The 15,527-nt window shown below is 46.0% G+C and overlaps 1 protein-coding gene across 8 annotated transcripts in view; it reads right to left on the reverse strand.

Moving 5' to 3' along the window:
* The window catches only part of MSI2 (musashi RNA binding protein 2), a 546,823-nt gene that overhangs the window by 61,066 nt on the left and 470,230 nt on the right, over positions 1-15,527 (reverse strand). The window contains exon 11 of one of the 8 annotated variants that reach the window (XM_084822454.1): positions 6,810-6,848. The exons of the other annotated variants lie outside the window; for them this stretch is intronic. Within the exon in view, the coding sequence (XP_084678580.1) occupies positions 6,810-6,848 (39 nt within the window). The remainder of the gene's footprint in view (positions 1-6,809; positions 6,849-15,527) is intronic. 8 annotated transcript variants of the gene reach the window in all.

Genomic DNA, 15,527 nt, shown 5'->3' on the forward strand with positions numbered 1-15,527 from the left:
AAAAAAATATAATCCAAGTAGATAGATTATTACGGTTAAAACAAAACCTAAACACGGATCAGGCTGTTCAAAGTGGGTTGTTGTTGGACTCCATCTCTCATAATCCATTGATCATGCCGGCTGGGGCTGTTGGGAGTTGGAATCCAATGACATCCGTCAGGCCACAAGTTTCTCAGCCTTGATCTCTAGGCCAGTACTGGCTACCCTGACCGGCAGCAGCGCCACAAGGTCCCGGGCAGAAAAGGGTTCTTCTCGGTACTTGCTACCTGATCATTTTAATTGGCGGTGCTGAGGACTGCCCTTATACAAATCTATGGTGCGACCACACCTGGAATACTGTGTACAGTTCTGGTCACATTTCAAAGAACATATTGTAGAGCTGGGAAAAGTGCAGAAAAGGGCAACTGAAATGATCAAGGGGCTGGAGCATCTCCCCTGTCGAAGGTTACAACAGTTGGGATTGTTTAGCTTGGAGAAAAGGCGAGTGAGGGGAGACACGATAGAAGTGTACAAAATGATGAATGGTGGGGAGAAAGCGGATAGGGATACAATTTTCTCCCTCTCTTGTAATACTAGAACCCAATGGGTTCCCTCCCATGAAGCTGATTGGTAGGAGATTCAGGTCAGATCAAAGGCACGACTTCTTCTTCAGGCATAGTCAAACTATGGAATTTGCTACCACAAGATGTAGTGATGGCCACCAATTTGGATGGCTTTAGAAGGGGGTTAGGCAAATTCCTGGAGAAGAAGGCTACCAATGGCTACATGTCCTGATGGCTTCATGCTACCTCCGGTATCAGAGGCAGCATAGTTAGACTATGGAATTCACTTCCACAAGAGGGAGTGATGGCCACCAATTTGGACGGCTTTAAAAGGGGATTGGACAAATTCCTGGAGGAGAAGGCTACCAATGGCTCCTAATTCTGATGGCTCTGTGTTAGCCACAAGATGCCTATATACACCAGTTACTGGGGAACATGGGTGGGAGGGTGCTGTTGCACTCATGTCCTGCTTATGAGCTTCCTGTGGGCAGCTGGTTGGCCACTGTGGGAACAGAATGGACCCTTGGTTTGATCCAGCATGGCTCTTCTTATGTTCTTATTGAACCTGGGACCTTCTGAATGAAAAGCAAATGCTCTATGGTAGAGTGATAGCCCCTCCCCACTTGTGAACTTAGCTAAATTGGTTGAATCCCACCCTGCCTTTCTGCTGGAAAGTTGACTTAAGCCAGGGGTTCCTTGTGGATAAACACCAGCTGTCTAGATGGATTACTATGTTTCTGGTATCACCTATTGGTTTAGTTATTCCTTTTGAATTATCAGTCATTTCTGAATCAATCCTATTAAACCAGATGGATTGGAATGTTATAGTTTAGATTTAATTGAAGGCACGATCCAGCTAAACTTAAGCACATTCAAGCCCTGCTGATTCCACTGGGAGAGATGTAAGCACATGCTTAACTCTTTCAGAGACTTCATATTTTGGCTGGAATAATTTGTTTGTTTAATGCCTTTGACGGAATCTAGGGGCACAAACCCAAAGTTAAGCAGTTTCCATGTCCATTTCCTTGCAAAGGGGGGAAATTTAAGCCAGGGAGACCAACCATTACTCTTTTGGGGTTGGTTCCAATCCAGGATCAGCAGCAACTGAAACTGTTCCTGATTAGTTTTCCAGGGCAGGGATGGGGTAGGGATGTCAGAGAATTCCACCACGGATCTCGGGGAGGCCGAATGCCAGTGCATTCGGCACCCCGAAATCAGTAGTGGAACGGTCTGACCCCCCCCTGCCCCCGCCCGGGACGAGACTTACCTGGGGTGGATCTTCCTGGCGGCGGTGGCTCCGGCAGCGGTTGCGGTGGCCGGTCTTCTGACTGGCTGCCGCTGCCGCCATTTCCAGTTAAAAAAAACAAAAAAAGTGATAGGCTACGTAAAGATTTACGTAGCCTATCATGGCTAGATTTTAAAAAAACACCGTGATAGGCTGTGTAGATGTTTAAGTAGCCTTTCACGGCTGACTTAAAAAAACAAAACAAAAAAACGCGTGTATGCAAATGGCGGCGGCCATGGCCGCCGCCATTTGCATTCCTTAATTTGGCACATCTTAGTCTACGTAAACATTTACGTAGACTAAGATGGCGAAAATAAGGGGAACGCAAATAGTGTAGACGCTACGCTATTTGCGTTCCCTTTATTTTCGCCGTCTTAGTCTACGTAAATGTTTACGTAGACTAAGACGTGCCAAAATAAAGAACGCAAATGGCGGCGGCCACGGCCGCCGCCATTTGCATACGCACGTTTTTGTTTTTTGTTTTTAAATCAGCCGTGATAGGCTACGTAAACATTTACGTAGCCTATCACGGCTGACTGCAGGGATGCAAACGGCGGCGGCTATGGCCGCCGCCATTTGCGTCCCTGCTAGCCAGCGGCCAGATGTTCGGCTGCTGGCGGAGCCGGCCAGCGGATCCGCAGAATCCCTGCGGAGTGGAACTGGCCGGCCAGGATTCCGGGGGGGAGGAACGGAGCGCCTCCCCCCCGGCCAGGATTGCGGGAGGAGGGATGGAACGCCTCCCCCCAGCATCAACATAATCCGTGGAAAGGTAAGTCACTTCCGTACATCCCTAGGATGGGGGAGCAAATACATCTAAGGGTGCAATCCTATGCAAGTTAGACAGAAAAACTCCTGCTAACTCCCAGCATTCCCCCACAAGCATGGGTCCTGGCTGGGGAATGCTGGGAGTTGTAGGACTTTTTTTCTGTCTAAATATGCATAGGATTGCAGCCTAACATTGTTGAAGTCTAGTCCCTGTCTGATGTTTCCCAAGGCCCAGACCTCTTCACGAGGGCACAGTACAGAACCCTGAACAGTCAAAATCAAAATATATAAACTCAAAAATATATAAACCCTCCCAGACATCGCTTTTAGTTTACACGCTCATTCTAATTCACTCTAGTGGAGCCTGTGAGTGTACCGCTTCAGGTATTTTGGGGTTGAACTCTTATTCTGAACTGGTTGCCTGATTTTGAGTGGGGGGTGTGTAGCACGGGGGGGGGGGCTGTTGTGGTTCAGATTCAACAGAGATTTTTGAGATAATGGTTTTGGTTCTGTTCCGGTTCAGGAAAAAAAAATGAAGGTTTGGTGGGCCATAAAAATGTTTCATTTATTTCAGATTCTTTTTAATTAAGAAGGTAAGTTAGTGGGTTTGCTGCTCTGCAGTGTTTTTTTTTTTTAATGTCTCTATGCATGGGCTTTTTAAAAGATCTTATGGTGGGACGGCTGGCTTAAATTTTACTGCTCTGTGTATCATTTTTAATGTTAATGTTTGTGCTAATATTGTTTTATTTTATCTTGTATGCAGCTTTGGGAAAATATTGATATTTTAAAAGGCAGCATAGATGTCTCTCAAATAAATAAACAAATAAATACTCTGACTGTATGGTGCCTATATTTTGAGGTGAATATAAAATCACAGAATTGGGGGTGTCCTTGAAGGGCATCTAGTCCAGCCCCCTGCTCCATCCAGGAAATCCATTCCCAACAGATGGCCAACAAGCTCCTGTTTGAAGGCCTCCCGCGAGGGAGAGCCCGCCTACCGCTTTAGATGTGATTTATCTTTTTTATTGGCTTTGTTCTGAATATTTTTTTTCTTTTAAAAGCTCAAATAGATATGGAACAAAATACCTCTAAACAGCTATATGACATTAACGCTTACCTTGCCATTATGTTCTCAAAAAGGGATTAAATAGGATGATGAAGGTTTCAGACAGACCTGGGTGTTAGGAAAATATATACTGACAGAGCAAATTGTTTTTGCCCAGGCTCAATTTAAGTGCCAAGTCCATGGCTTAGTAAGGGTTGTCCTTTAGTGGCCAACAGGCCTGATGGATATTAAATGAGGTGGAATCTGTTGTACGGAACTCACAGCGTAAGGGCTTTCAGAAACAACAACGTGAGACAATGCACGGGAGAGAATTCCTTTTCATGGTCTGAAATTTCTGCTATATTTTAAAGGGAGATCCAAAAGGGTGGGGAAAGCACCAACGTTCTCATTGATTTAACCCTTTTAAATACCGCTTCTCCTCCCAACCCCTCTCACAGAATTTGTAGTCTTCAAAATATCAGCCAGGGGCCGCGTTTGAACCCCATTAGAAAATGGGAAAGCCAAGGATTCAAGAATTGTTTGTAGGCTGAACAGAGGGGAAGAAAACTAAGCAAAAAGAAAACATCCTATAACTTTTTTTTCAAACCAAAGTTACCAGTCCCTTTGACTGGCCCAGAAAAGAGTTAAGAGGCTCCTGGCTGTTACTGCAAATGGAGCTGTTCTTTCATGATTCCTTTCCTCAGGCCGGGTTAAGGCTACATTTGGAAGAAGCAAAAGCAAACACAGGAAATATCTGGGGTGTAATATTATTACGGGTAATTTACGTTAAAAAATAGTACATTGATTTACAGTCCTGGAGTGCACATGAAATACTACAGCCAGCTTTCTTTCTCCCCCCAATTGGTAATCTGCACAGTTCCAGCACAGTTGTAATTTCCCCAGAATGCCATATTAAAACTGCCACTGCACGAGTGATAACAAATAACCACCTCAGGGCCCAGTGATGGATAAACACCCCAGCAGAAGTTACACGTGCTGCTGATGTTGTGCCACCATGCTGTGGTGCATCCCAGCCATCAGACAGGTCGTGGTTCACACGCTACAGAAGGGAAACCAAGACCAGGAAGGAAGGCCTGATTTGATCAAGGCCCTCCTGTGAGATCCCAGCTGAGCCACACATTAACCGTGGCTTCCTCAGGTCCAGCTGCAAGCATCTTGCTGAAAGAGTTTTGCTGTGGAAGTGGTATCGAAATGTAAATGAAGAAATGAATGAAATACCCCACATGGGACCCTGCTGGCTCTACAGCAGCCTTCTTCAACCTGGTGTCTTCCAGCTGTGTTGGACTGCAATTCCCAGCATTCCTCACCAGCATGGAGAAGACCTGCAGGGCCTTTATTTTGGCAACTGGACACACTGGACCAAGGTGCCCAATCCCCCCCAGTCCACATGTGGGTGGCAGCAGTGTTTTCCCTGCCTAAGCACATGGCTGACAGCAATTCATTTTTAGTCCTGCCTTTATTTACACGGCATTCTGGCAGGCTTATCCCCACTGTTGGTGCTGACTTGTCTCGGGGGAAATGGAACCTGCCTTTTTAAGGGAATCCTCTCTTACGTATTAAAAATACTTTTAGCTCTGCCCAATGGGTCTACAAGGTGGCATAGATTTGAGTTTTGTTTTGTTTTTTAAATCGAGTTAAAACAATCATAAAATGTGACACAGTACAGCAAATGGACAGTATGGGATCAGCCAAAACGCAACCAAGCAGTTTTTCAAAGATCCAAGAGCCCCGAAGAGGGCCACCTCAGCCAGCTGTCTAAAAATCAGGAGCAGGAAAGAGAATGGATCTCTCCTGGGGAGTTCCACAACCTTGGTGCCATTGCCAAAAAAAGCCCTGTTTCCAATCGCCATCCACTGCACTCCAGATAGCAAAGATCTTTAGGTGCAAGTAGGTTAATTTGGGGGAAGGCAATCTTTAAGGTATCCTGGGCCCACAAAGGTCAAACCCAGCACTTTCCATGGAGCTAAGAAGCCAGGCGTTCTAGTTTTGCTGCTCTTCGATGGTTGTTATGATATTACTTATTGCTTATGATGATGATGGTCTTATTGCTTATTATTCATCTTATATTGTATGGCCGCTTTGGTCATTGTTGTTTTGTTTTGTATGGCTAATTGGTCACGCATTTGTACACCGTCCTAGTGTCCACAAGCACAAAGGGTGGTTTAGAACTATTTTAATCCATCCATCCATCCATCCATCCATCCATCCATCCATCCACCCATCCATCCATCTGGAAGTCAGTGACGTTGTTACCAACTTGGTATCAAACTTTCCCTAGGGCCAGCCTTGGTCAACATTCTGGTGGCCTGAAAGGCAGCCCCACACAGGGCACACTGTAGAAATCCAATCTGGATGTTGCCAAAGCATGAATGACTGTGAGTCTAGGTCATTTCTCTACTGGAAAGGGTGCAGTTGGCATGCTGCTCTCGGCCACCATTACTACTTTAGCATCCAAGAGCAACGTGGGATCCAAAAACAAATCTCAGCCTTCTAGGGAAGCGCAACCACCAGGTTGCTAACCAACAGTCTTGTCAGGATTTGTATAATTTCATCCAGTCTACTAAGGCACCTATTTAGGGCTCTTACCCTCACCAGTCTTAGATGAAAAGGAGAGACAGGGTGAGGTATAGTTGGTCTACTGATGACATCACACCAGAGGTCCCAAGCAGACGTTAAATACCACGAGAGACAAGAGGGAACACAGATACTGTGTTCTGCAGTATCATGTTGCAGAAGAACCATTAGGGAAGTTTCACTTTGGCCACAACTGAAAAAAGGATGATGTGCTAGTGCAAACTTTCCTAGCACCTTGGTGGACATTTGTTCCATTCCCCATTGAAACAAAAGTGCACCCCCCCAAAGGGAGCAATTTACAGAGATCATCAAAAGCACAACAGAGATCATTAAAAGCACAAAGTTTCACTTTGGCCACAACTGAAAAAAGGATGATGTGCTAGTGCAAACTTTCCTAGCACCTTGGTGGGCATTTGTTCCATTCCCCATTGAAACAACAGTACACCCCCCCAAAGGGAGCAATTTACAGAGATCATGAAAAGCACAACAGAGATGTCCATGTCATCGAGAGAGACAGAATTCTACCAAAATGTTCAGTGCAAAAAGCGGTTTTAAAACTTAAGCATAATGAACTTGCCTGGATAACTGGGTTTGATTGGAGATCCCACGGAAAGCACTAAAAATCCATAGAATCAGATACAGGCATTACTGGGCAGCACAGCAAGCTATAAACTAATTTAAGAAAAACTGTATGACCTCCAAATTTAATCCATTCCCCCCTCCCACCTCCAAATAAATAGTTTATTTAACCCTGTGTTTAAAATGCCAAACCGGGGTAGACAAACAGGGCAACCCTCCTGGGAAACGACAAAAGGCTTCTGCTGTGCTCCTGATGGATTAATCCTATTAACATTTTTTAACATCTGCCCAACAGTGCTTTATTTTGACAGCCCCGTTAAGTGTTTCCCTTTGTCTTTAAATGCTGCTTTAGATCAAGCTTATTAAAATATATTTCACCAGGTCAGGAAATTAGTGCGTTCCAGGCTCAGTAGTGGCACGCATAATGAGGTCGTCATTAAAGAGCCTATTATGGCATTCCAGGCACAGGTGCTGACAGGAACAGAGGCCTGAAACTAGGGAGTGTACAAGAAACAATCCCTGGGCATCTGGTTTGGGGATTTATAAACTCTGAACCCTTTTATCATTCCACCTTCTCACTTGTGGATGGCCTACGGGATGCTAGACCTGTACAGGCGGCTGGAAGCAGGAGTCGCCCTTCTTCAGCCTTGGGAGCAAAATACGGTCTTGAGAAGCATACAAAGGTTTGGACAGTGCAGGCCAGGAATTTCGCAGGGAGGAATCTTAAAGCAGTAGAGAATCAACGCAGAACAGCCAGAAAGTAAACGTTACAGGTAACAAAATATTTCACCGCATTTGCTTCCTGCTGAGCAACTGGGGGAAAAGCCTGCCTTGCAGGCTTTCACAGACGCCTCCACCAGTCCATGGGCTGGAGACGTACTCTTCCCAATGAAAACTGAACATTCAGAGAGGGGTTTGGAACACCTTGACTACTTGCAGTGACAACCCTATGAGGCAATGACGGCTGCAGCTCCTCAGGGAACATGCCAAAGCAGAGGAGCAGAACCTGAGGGCCAGGGGCCAAATCCCGCCCTCCTGGGTTCTCCAAATGGTCACACCCCTTTCCCCCTGGCCCCACCCCTTTCCCCCGACCACAAATCATTTGGTGATGTCCTGACATTTGTGCATTTCTTCTCCCGTTCTAAAAAGTGGAGATGCCTGTCCTAAGGCTTAGTTGCTGGAAGTCAGAGCTTTCAGCTACAAGATGCTGGTAGGCTGGCCCCACCCATTTTGTCTTTGACCCCGCCCACCACTGGAATGTGGCCCTCAATTTGGCCCTCAGGCTGAAAGAGGTTCAACATGCTAAGGGCTGTTGGCCAGACTAGAGTTGCCCATCACACCAAGCGTGGGAATTTCAGCAGGGGAGCTGATGTTCTTAGCCTCTTTTATGTACTCCTGCTTTATGTAACACAGTCCTGTAAGTCGCTCTGTAAATGTTACAAGCTCACTGGCTCACAAAGGCCCATGTTAGTCATTTGCAGCCTAAAAGGAAAAGAAAACCACTGATGGGGCACTAGTTGACCAGCTTTCTAGGTGGCTGTAAGCCCACCGTGGGAGGTTAACCCTTAGCAAATGGCCTTCAGTATTCACTCAGTGGTACATTTTGCCCTCCTTGCGTCGCGCTACTGGGAACGATATTATGCACACGCCAGGCTACGGTGTATACATTCAGCATCTGGGTGTTTCTTATTCACTTCATTACAGACAATTCAGGCTTGCCATCAGAATTAGAAACATTGGATCCCCTCCTGCGACGGGGTAATCCCGTCTGCTCTCTGCGCATGTGTGAGCTTGCTTTATGCTGCTTTGCTTCAGTGAATGATTGTTCACATCACATCTACTAGCAGCTGCATCTGTGGTCTCTTAAAAAAAGAGAGGGAGGGAGAAAAAAAGATGGGTGAGCTGCCCCCAGTCTCATTTGGAATGGAAAACAACAACCAAGTGGGATGGCACCACAAACAAGAAAAACGAGGGGGGGAAAGCCAGATGCCAAAAGGTTTATTTGTAAGCCCAAAATGTTTCGGAAATCCTTCCTCAGGGACGTGTTTTCAGTGATGACCCACCAGTGTACAGGAGACTCCAGTGACTCCTATGAGCATGTCGGAAGGTGGGGGGGGGGAGAGGCAGAAAGGCAAGGAGAGCCCTCCCTCTCTTCCCCTGTAGCTGGAGTATCAAAGAAGGTGAGTGAATGCATGGAGAAGGGTGTCTGGAGGCAGAAGAACTTAAAACCCTTCTCTGGCTTGGATTTTAATCCAAACTGAAGAACTTTGGGAAGTCATAATACTTGTCTCGCGTTTGAGGCAAACGTTACGAGCGGACAAATGTAGTCATTCCAAACCAGGAAATACAAAATGTGGCATCGCTGCTAATTTCTAGAAGGCATTTCCTAATTTGAGGTGTGGATCGCTAGAGTCTCCTTAGGATCTGACCGAGACAGGAGGTAGATGTTATGGAGGTTGTGTGGCCAGTGTAAAGAACAGCAATGATGCATCTCCCCTGCTCCAGTCATTGCACTCGGTGAGGGGAAGTGGGATGAGTGGGGACACCCTGAGCACAGGACCTCAAAGTTATACATTTTGAATTAATAAATTTTATGGGGGAGAGGAGGAACAGACACGGGGCTGCTGTTTTCAGCAGCAGCTATGCATCTGCCATAAACATCTAGTTATGGCCAGAGATAACTGAAGGAACAGACCTAGGACAGATGTTTGATGCTAACTAGGCAGATTTCGGGCCAAGAACACACCAGGCATCATAGGCCAGAGTCTGCCACACAACTGTTTGATTTAGAGTGGAGAGTAAGTTGTTTTACTGCCACTTTTTATTTCATGATAGCCCTTTATATTATGAGCATTTAATGATGCGTTTATGGCTACGGGAAGTTTCTTATCAAGCTGCTATTAAGGCCTAGCAGAAAATGCTTGTAAAACCCTTATTACCACCAATGCCTGGCATTTAGGGAAAACTAAACAAGCACTTACATGGTTAGTTGAAGAAAACCATAGAAAATTAATCAGGACCAATAAAGGGGGGGGGGCTTCAACATTGCTCAGGGTTGCTCAAATCACATTCAAAAATCATTTGTGAGTTCTTCTATCATTACCATAAAACACTCTTTAACTCAGTGTTGGCTAGAAGAAACACCCACTTAGCGGAGGACGTCGAATCCTGCCCCTGTATCCTCACTTCAGCTGCATCCCCATCTATCTAAATATTTCGGAGTTTTCCCCCAAGGCCTTCTAGGATAAATAAGGCACTTTGTGTCAATGCAGCAGATCTGGAGCCAGGCCTGATCTGGAGTCAATGCAAAACGGCAACTATCTGAACAAATACCACCTGAGAGGTTGAAATTATTAAAGTCATCCCATTTACTGAAACATGAATAACATTTATCAAGGCAACCAGGTTGAAGGTTCTTGTGCTCGTCTTGTATACAGCCCTGAACAACTTGGGGCCAGGATGCTTAAGGACTAGGATGGTCACTTACAAACTGCCAAAAGAGAGGAGATGTGCCACCAAAACAAAAAACAGAGGAGGCCGATTTGCTCTGTCTGTCTGTCTGTCTGTCTACACACACACAAATCTAGAAACAATTGCTATCATTTAAAAGAGAAATACAGGAAACCTCACCAGTGTGGAAGACTGTGACCAGGTGACCTGCAGGCCTTGTTTGGTCTGCTGTTCAGGCGCTAACCGCGGATGGGCAGCTTTCAGGCCTCTTCTGCCCTCCCTCCTTATGGTTTGCTATCTTTAAACTGGACTTGGACTGGACAGCCGAGAGGCTGCCTTCAAAATAAAGGGCTGTCCTCTGTAAAAGAGAGCCTCGTGTGGCGCAGAGTGGTAGGCGGCAGTATTGCAACCGAAACTCTCCCCACGACCTGAGTTATCCCAGCAGAAGCTGGGTCCCAGGTAGCCGGCTCAGGTCGACTCAGCCTTCCATCCTTCCAAGGTCGGTAAAATGAGTACCCAGCTTGCTGGGGGAAAGGTAGTCATGACCGGGGAAGGCAATGGCAAGCCACCCCGCTACAGTCTGCCATGAAAACGCCAGCGCAAGCGGCGTCCCTCTAGGAGTCAGCAATGACTCGGTGCTTGCATAGGAGGAACCTTTCCTGTCCTCTGTAAAAGTGGGCACCTGGTCACCCTCTCGTTTCCCCGCCCACTGAGGTTTTCTGAAGATATGGGTGATCCACATGGATAAGAAATCTGCTTGGAAACCACCAGGAAACGGCCTTTAGTGTGGTGGCACCCACGCTACGGAGCACCCTTCCAAGTGAGATCCGGCCTGCTGAAGATGTTCCTTTTCAGGCAAGCATTTCCTGACTGATGGGTGAATTCCATCTCGTTTACTGACCTATTTGCTTTTACTGTCACATTCTGTATTTCGTGTTTTAATTTACTGTATGCTGCTCTAGCATCTCTCAATGTGGAGTGGTCTATAAATTTAAAATAAAGAATTTTTATTGTAATAACTTTTCCTTCTTCTTTTTTCTTTTTTTTGCAAAAAGTGCCAAGTGCTTGTCAATCATCCCACGTCTTTTGGCTGGTACACTGGAAGTCAGGAGGCGGTTTGCTTCTTACTGAGCAACCGACCAGAGCAGGGATGGGAACGTGTGATCCTCCAGATGTTGTTTGACCAACTAGTCAGCGGAGCCAGTGGTGAGGGACGATGGGAACTTCAGTCCAAAAACTGGAGGGCCAGATGTTCCCCGTCTCTAGAATAGCGTGTTGCCTACACATGTAACTGCTATCTCCACAAACAGAAATGCTAGTCTTGCCCGTTCTGTTTCTTCATTAAAAACAAAACAAAGTAAAGCTAAAAACTCTGAAAGGGAGCTTGGAGCACGTTGCGGGAGCTAAAGCCCATCAGCGCCACCCAATCCCATAGCTATGTCCCTGACTACTCAGGCGATTTTAAGAGGGCCACCAATCCTGTTCCCGGTTCAATGTTTTCAACACTTCAACGATGAATAGCGTTGCTGTCAAACCTCAGGACTAGCTGGGTTGACATCTGTTCAACTGGGTATACATTATTATTCTAATGCTGCTGGGTTAGCCAAGGGCATTTCAGGACAAGCTGAAGACAGTCATGTTGTAAGAGAAGTTCCTTTCCTTCTCTATTCTCCCCGCACCACCCGGATGGAAGAGGGAAACTGGATTCGTTTTCCCAAACGCGTGGTAGAGAGCTGAAAGTCCTGCTTATGGAATGAGCTCAGTGGCAGAACGCCTGCTTTGCATACCAAAAGCCCCAGTTTCGATTCCCAGCTTCTCCAGGTAGGGCTAGGAAAGACCTCTCTCTGAACCCGGAGAGCTAGATGCACCAATGAACTAGATGCATCAACGGCCTGCCTCAGCATAAGGCAAAGTCCAATGTTCGTATAACACACGCTTTGCATGGGAAAACCAGCCTCATCTACCCTGCCTGCATAATGGAGTTTAATTAAAGGATGGCTTGTACGGCAGAAGCACCGAGGCCTGCTCTCGTCAACCTGCCTTTTTTTCTCAGCCCATGAGATGCAAATAGCCACCATATTCTGGTTCCACAAGTTTGTGCCAACGAGAAACAAAGTTTTGGAACTGATTAAAGAACAGGAGGAGGGGAGCAAAAGTGTGCCTGCGTGTATGGAGGGAGGGCATGCAGTCTGTGCCATTTCATTTCACACTGATGGAAATTAAAATGGAAGGGTCTGACGAATTATAATTAAACTCACTCTGGCTGATTTAATATGCACCACGAAAAAACCATTTGATGCCATGCAGATGTTGCCAGCACTTCTTAGATAAACAAAAGGGGTACAGAGCTGGAAGGATTAGGTCAGAATTTGAACAGCTAGCAGTAAACTGGGAAAAGAGGGCTAAGGAACAGCTCCAGCACTGGAGAACCAAAGCAAACTGTAAACGTTTGCAAGCCAGAGGAAGGGCCAGAGACAACGTTCTCCTGCAAAATACAGTCACTATGGAGGTTGTCCTGCACAAGCTAGCTTCACCCCACGGAAATCAAGATGGTAGTGCTCGTGCATTACTCTGCCTGGTTTCAACCAGTCTTGTGCAGCACTTCGTTGCGGGTTGTGCGCAGGGACCGCATCAAGGGCAGTCATGGTTGGGCACTTGCCAAGGGCCCACAGCTCAGCAGGGGCCCACTGACAAGAGGCCCCTGGAGTTGCTCCTCCTCTTCACCACTGCGACCAGCTTCTTCAGCTACCTCTCTCTCTCTGGCTCAAATAATGGTGGAGGGGAGAAGGAAGAGCAGGAGATGCCGTGGCCAGCTTGCTGCCTGGCTCTCTGCCTGTCAAGCCAGCATCAGCCATGATGGGAAAGAGGAAGAGAAGCAGCTTGTGAGAAGGTAGACTCTCTGCGAGAGGGGCCTATTGAGAGTGTCTTGCCCTCAAAAACATGGAGCCGTCACTGGTTGTGTACCACATGCTCCATTTGCAGAGGATAGACACATCTTTCCTCAAGGTAGTGTTTCTGTTGACTGGAAACAGCATCGGCCCCAAATGCACAATTTTGCCACTGGGAAAATGGGATTCTTCCTGCAACTTGCAGATTTAAGTGCAGAAGAAGAGCCCTTCTGGATGAGACCAAAGCTTCCAGTCCAGATGCTTTTAGAAAGCCCATAAGCTTGGCATAAAGGCAGTAGCTATTTGTCCCAAGCATCTGATATTTACTTGAACGTGGAGAACCTGTGTAGCTAGGATTGCTGATAGGCATGGATAGACCTCTCATCCATAAATATGTTTAATTTCATTTTTTAAAGCCATCTAAGCCATTTCTAAAGCTACTGCCCAGTACCATGTCTAAGTTAATGATGCATCGTGTGAAGGGCTTTCTTGTGTCTGTCCCGATCCTTCTTGCCAGTCAGTTTCACAGTCTTCTCTCTCCACTTTATCATGATTGTATAAGCCTCTTCTCTTTTGTACATCTTTCATTACTCTCCTCTCTGAACTAAAACGCATGAAATGCTTTAGCCTTCTGCCATGGAGAATGTGCTATAACCCCTTCATCATTTTTGTTGCCCTTTCCCATCTCTATGAGGATATCCTTTTGACATGGGGCAACTAGGACTGTATGCAGTATGTTTTTGGAATGCTAGGTAAAATGCTATTGTGTGTGCTTACTGGATAGTGTGTCTGTGACCGCTCTGGTATAAACAGCACATTTTCATCTACCATACCCGTCAATGCAAAAAGTTTAATTTCATTTGTGATTTTATACACACACACACACACACACCCCAATACACCGAGGGACCCAAACGATTCTTTGGTGTATTGCTCAAAGTGCAGGAGTATGCAGGTAGCCCTTTAAAACAGAAACAAGACCACACCCTGCTCCTACCCTCCTCAAATACATTACAGGATCATTGCTAGTACTATTAAAGCAATAAAAAGTATAACCATTTTTATTATCTTGAAAAGCTCTCATTCTCCCAAAGTCTAACAAAAACTAGAAGCAGAATCACTTGTGCACTAAAACTATGATGCATTCATTCAGGAAATGTGTGCTCAGGACAGGCTTTGTCCTGTGAGTTTTAATTCTTTGTGCAATTGATGCATTTCCTCCTGCTTTCAGAGCTGTGATTTCGTTTTGCTGGAAAGACATCCAGAGATCATGTTACTGAAAATACATGCATTGTACCCATTTGGACGTATACATTTCTTCATGGTGGAGTGCAGGACACAAACCAAAAGAAGCTGAAAGCTGTATGTATTAATCCACCCAATCATGCTCCCATTCCATTTTTGCTCAGTGCCTTTGACACGAATTAATGATACGTTCATTAAAATAAGTCTTTAATTTAGGCTGGCTTGATTTAAAAAGGAATCCACCCTCCCCTGGCATTGACATAAAGCTCCCTTTCAGATCTGGTCTGTCCTTTCCAAAAATGTATTTGTGGGAGAAAATGATGGTGCATGGTCACTGGTGTGACCTACCTGAGGCTGGGGTGTGACTCAGTTGTCAGTCATGATGCAACAGTTGAAGACCGGTGCAACAGAGAACTCCCTACTCATGCAACATGTCTGCTTCTCATAAAAAGGTAAAGGTGTCCCCAACCAGTTGTGTCCGACTCTAGGGTGCGGTGCTCATCCCCATTTCTAAGCCGAAGAGCCAGCGCTGTCCGAAGACGCTTCCGTGGTCATGTGGCCGGCATGACTGAACACCGAGGTGCACGGAACGCTGTTACCTTTCCCGCCGAGGCGGTACCTATTTATCTACTTGCAATTTCTTGCTTTCGAACTGCTAGGTTGGCAGAAGCTGGGACTGAAGACGGGAGCTCACTCCGTCACGCGGCACTCGGGTCTCGAACTGCTGTCCTGCCGACCTTCTGGTCTGCAGTTCAGCGTCTTAACCACTAAGCCACCGCAGCCCTTCTCATACCCTCACATAATTGAACTAAACAATTCTGTTATCCTGGGAGTCCTTCTGGGAGTAGGAAGCTTTCTTGGTTAGAACTCCTCTGTTACTCAGGGGCATAATCCACCTCAAAGTTCTCTTGTAAATCATTGTGTCACTCCATGGTTTAGAAGTGGCCTTACGTCCATTATGGAGAATATCACACAATATCCATTATGGAGAATATCACAAAAAGTAGGCATTGCTTCCAAAGATAACAGAGGTGTTGAAAATGTTGTGGATGGAAACGTGAAATTTGAACTGAGCTCTTCTCTTTGACACATTTCACGAATTCCTATGAAATCTGCAATTTACTCAGTAAGTT

This window comes from Heloderma suspectum, chromosome 16, assembly GCF_057233095.1.
Source record: "Heloderma suspectum isolate Gila_16-S chromosome 16, 16-S_ref, whole genome shotgun sequence".
Classification (NCBI taxonomy): domain Eukaryota; kingdom Metazoa; phylum Chordata; class Lepidosauria; order Squamata; family Helodermatidae; genus Heloderma; species Heloderma suspectum.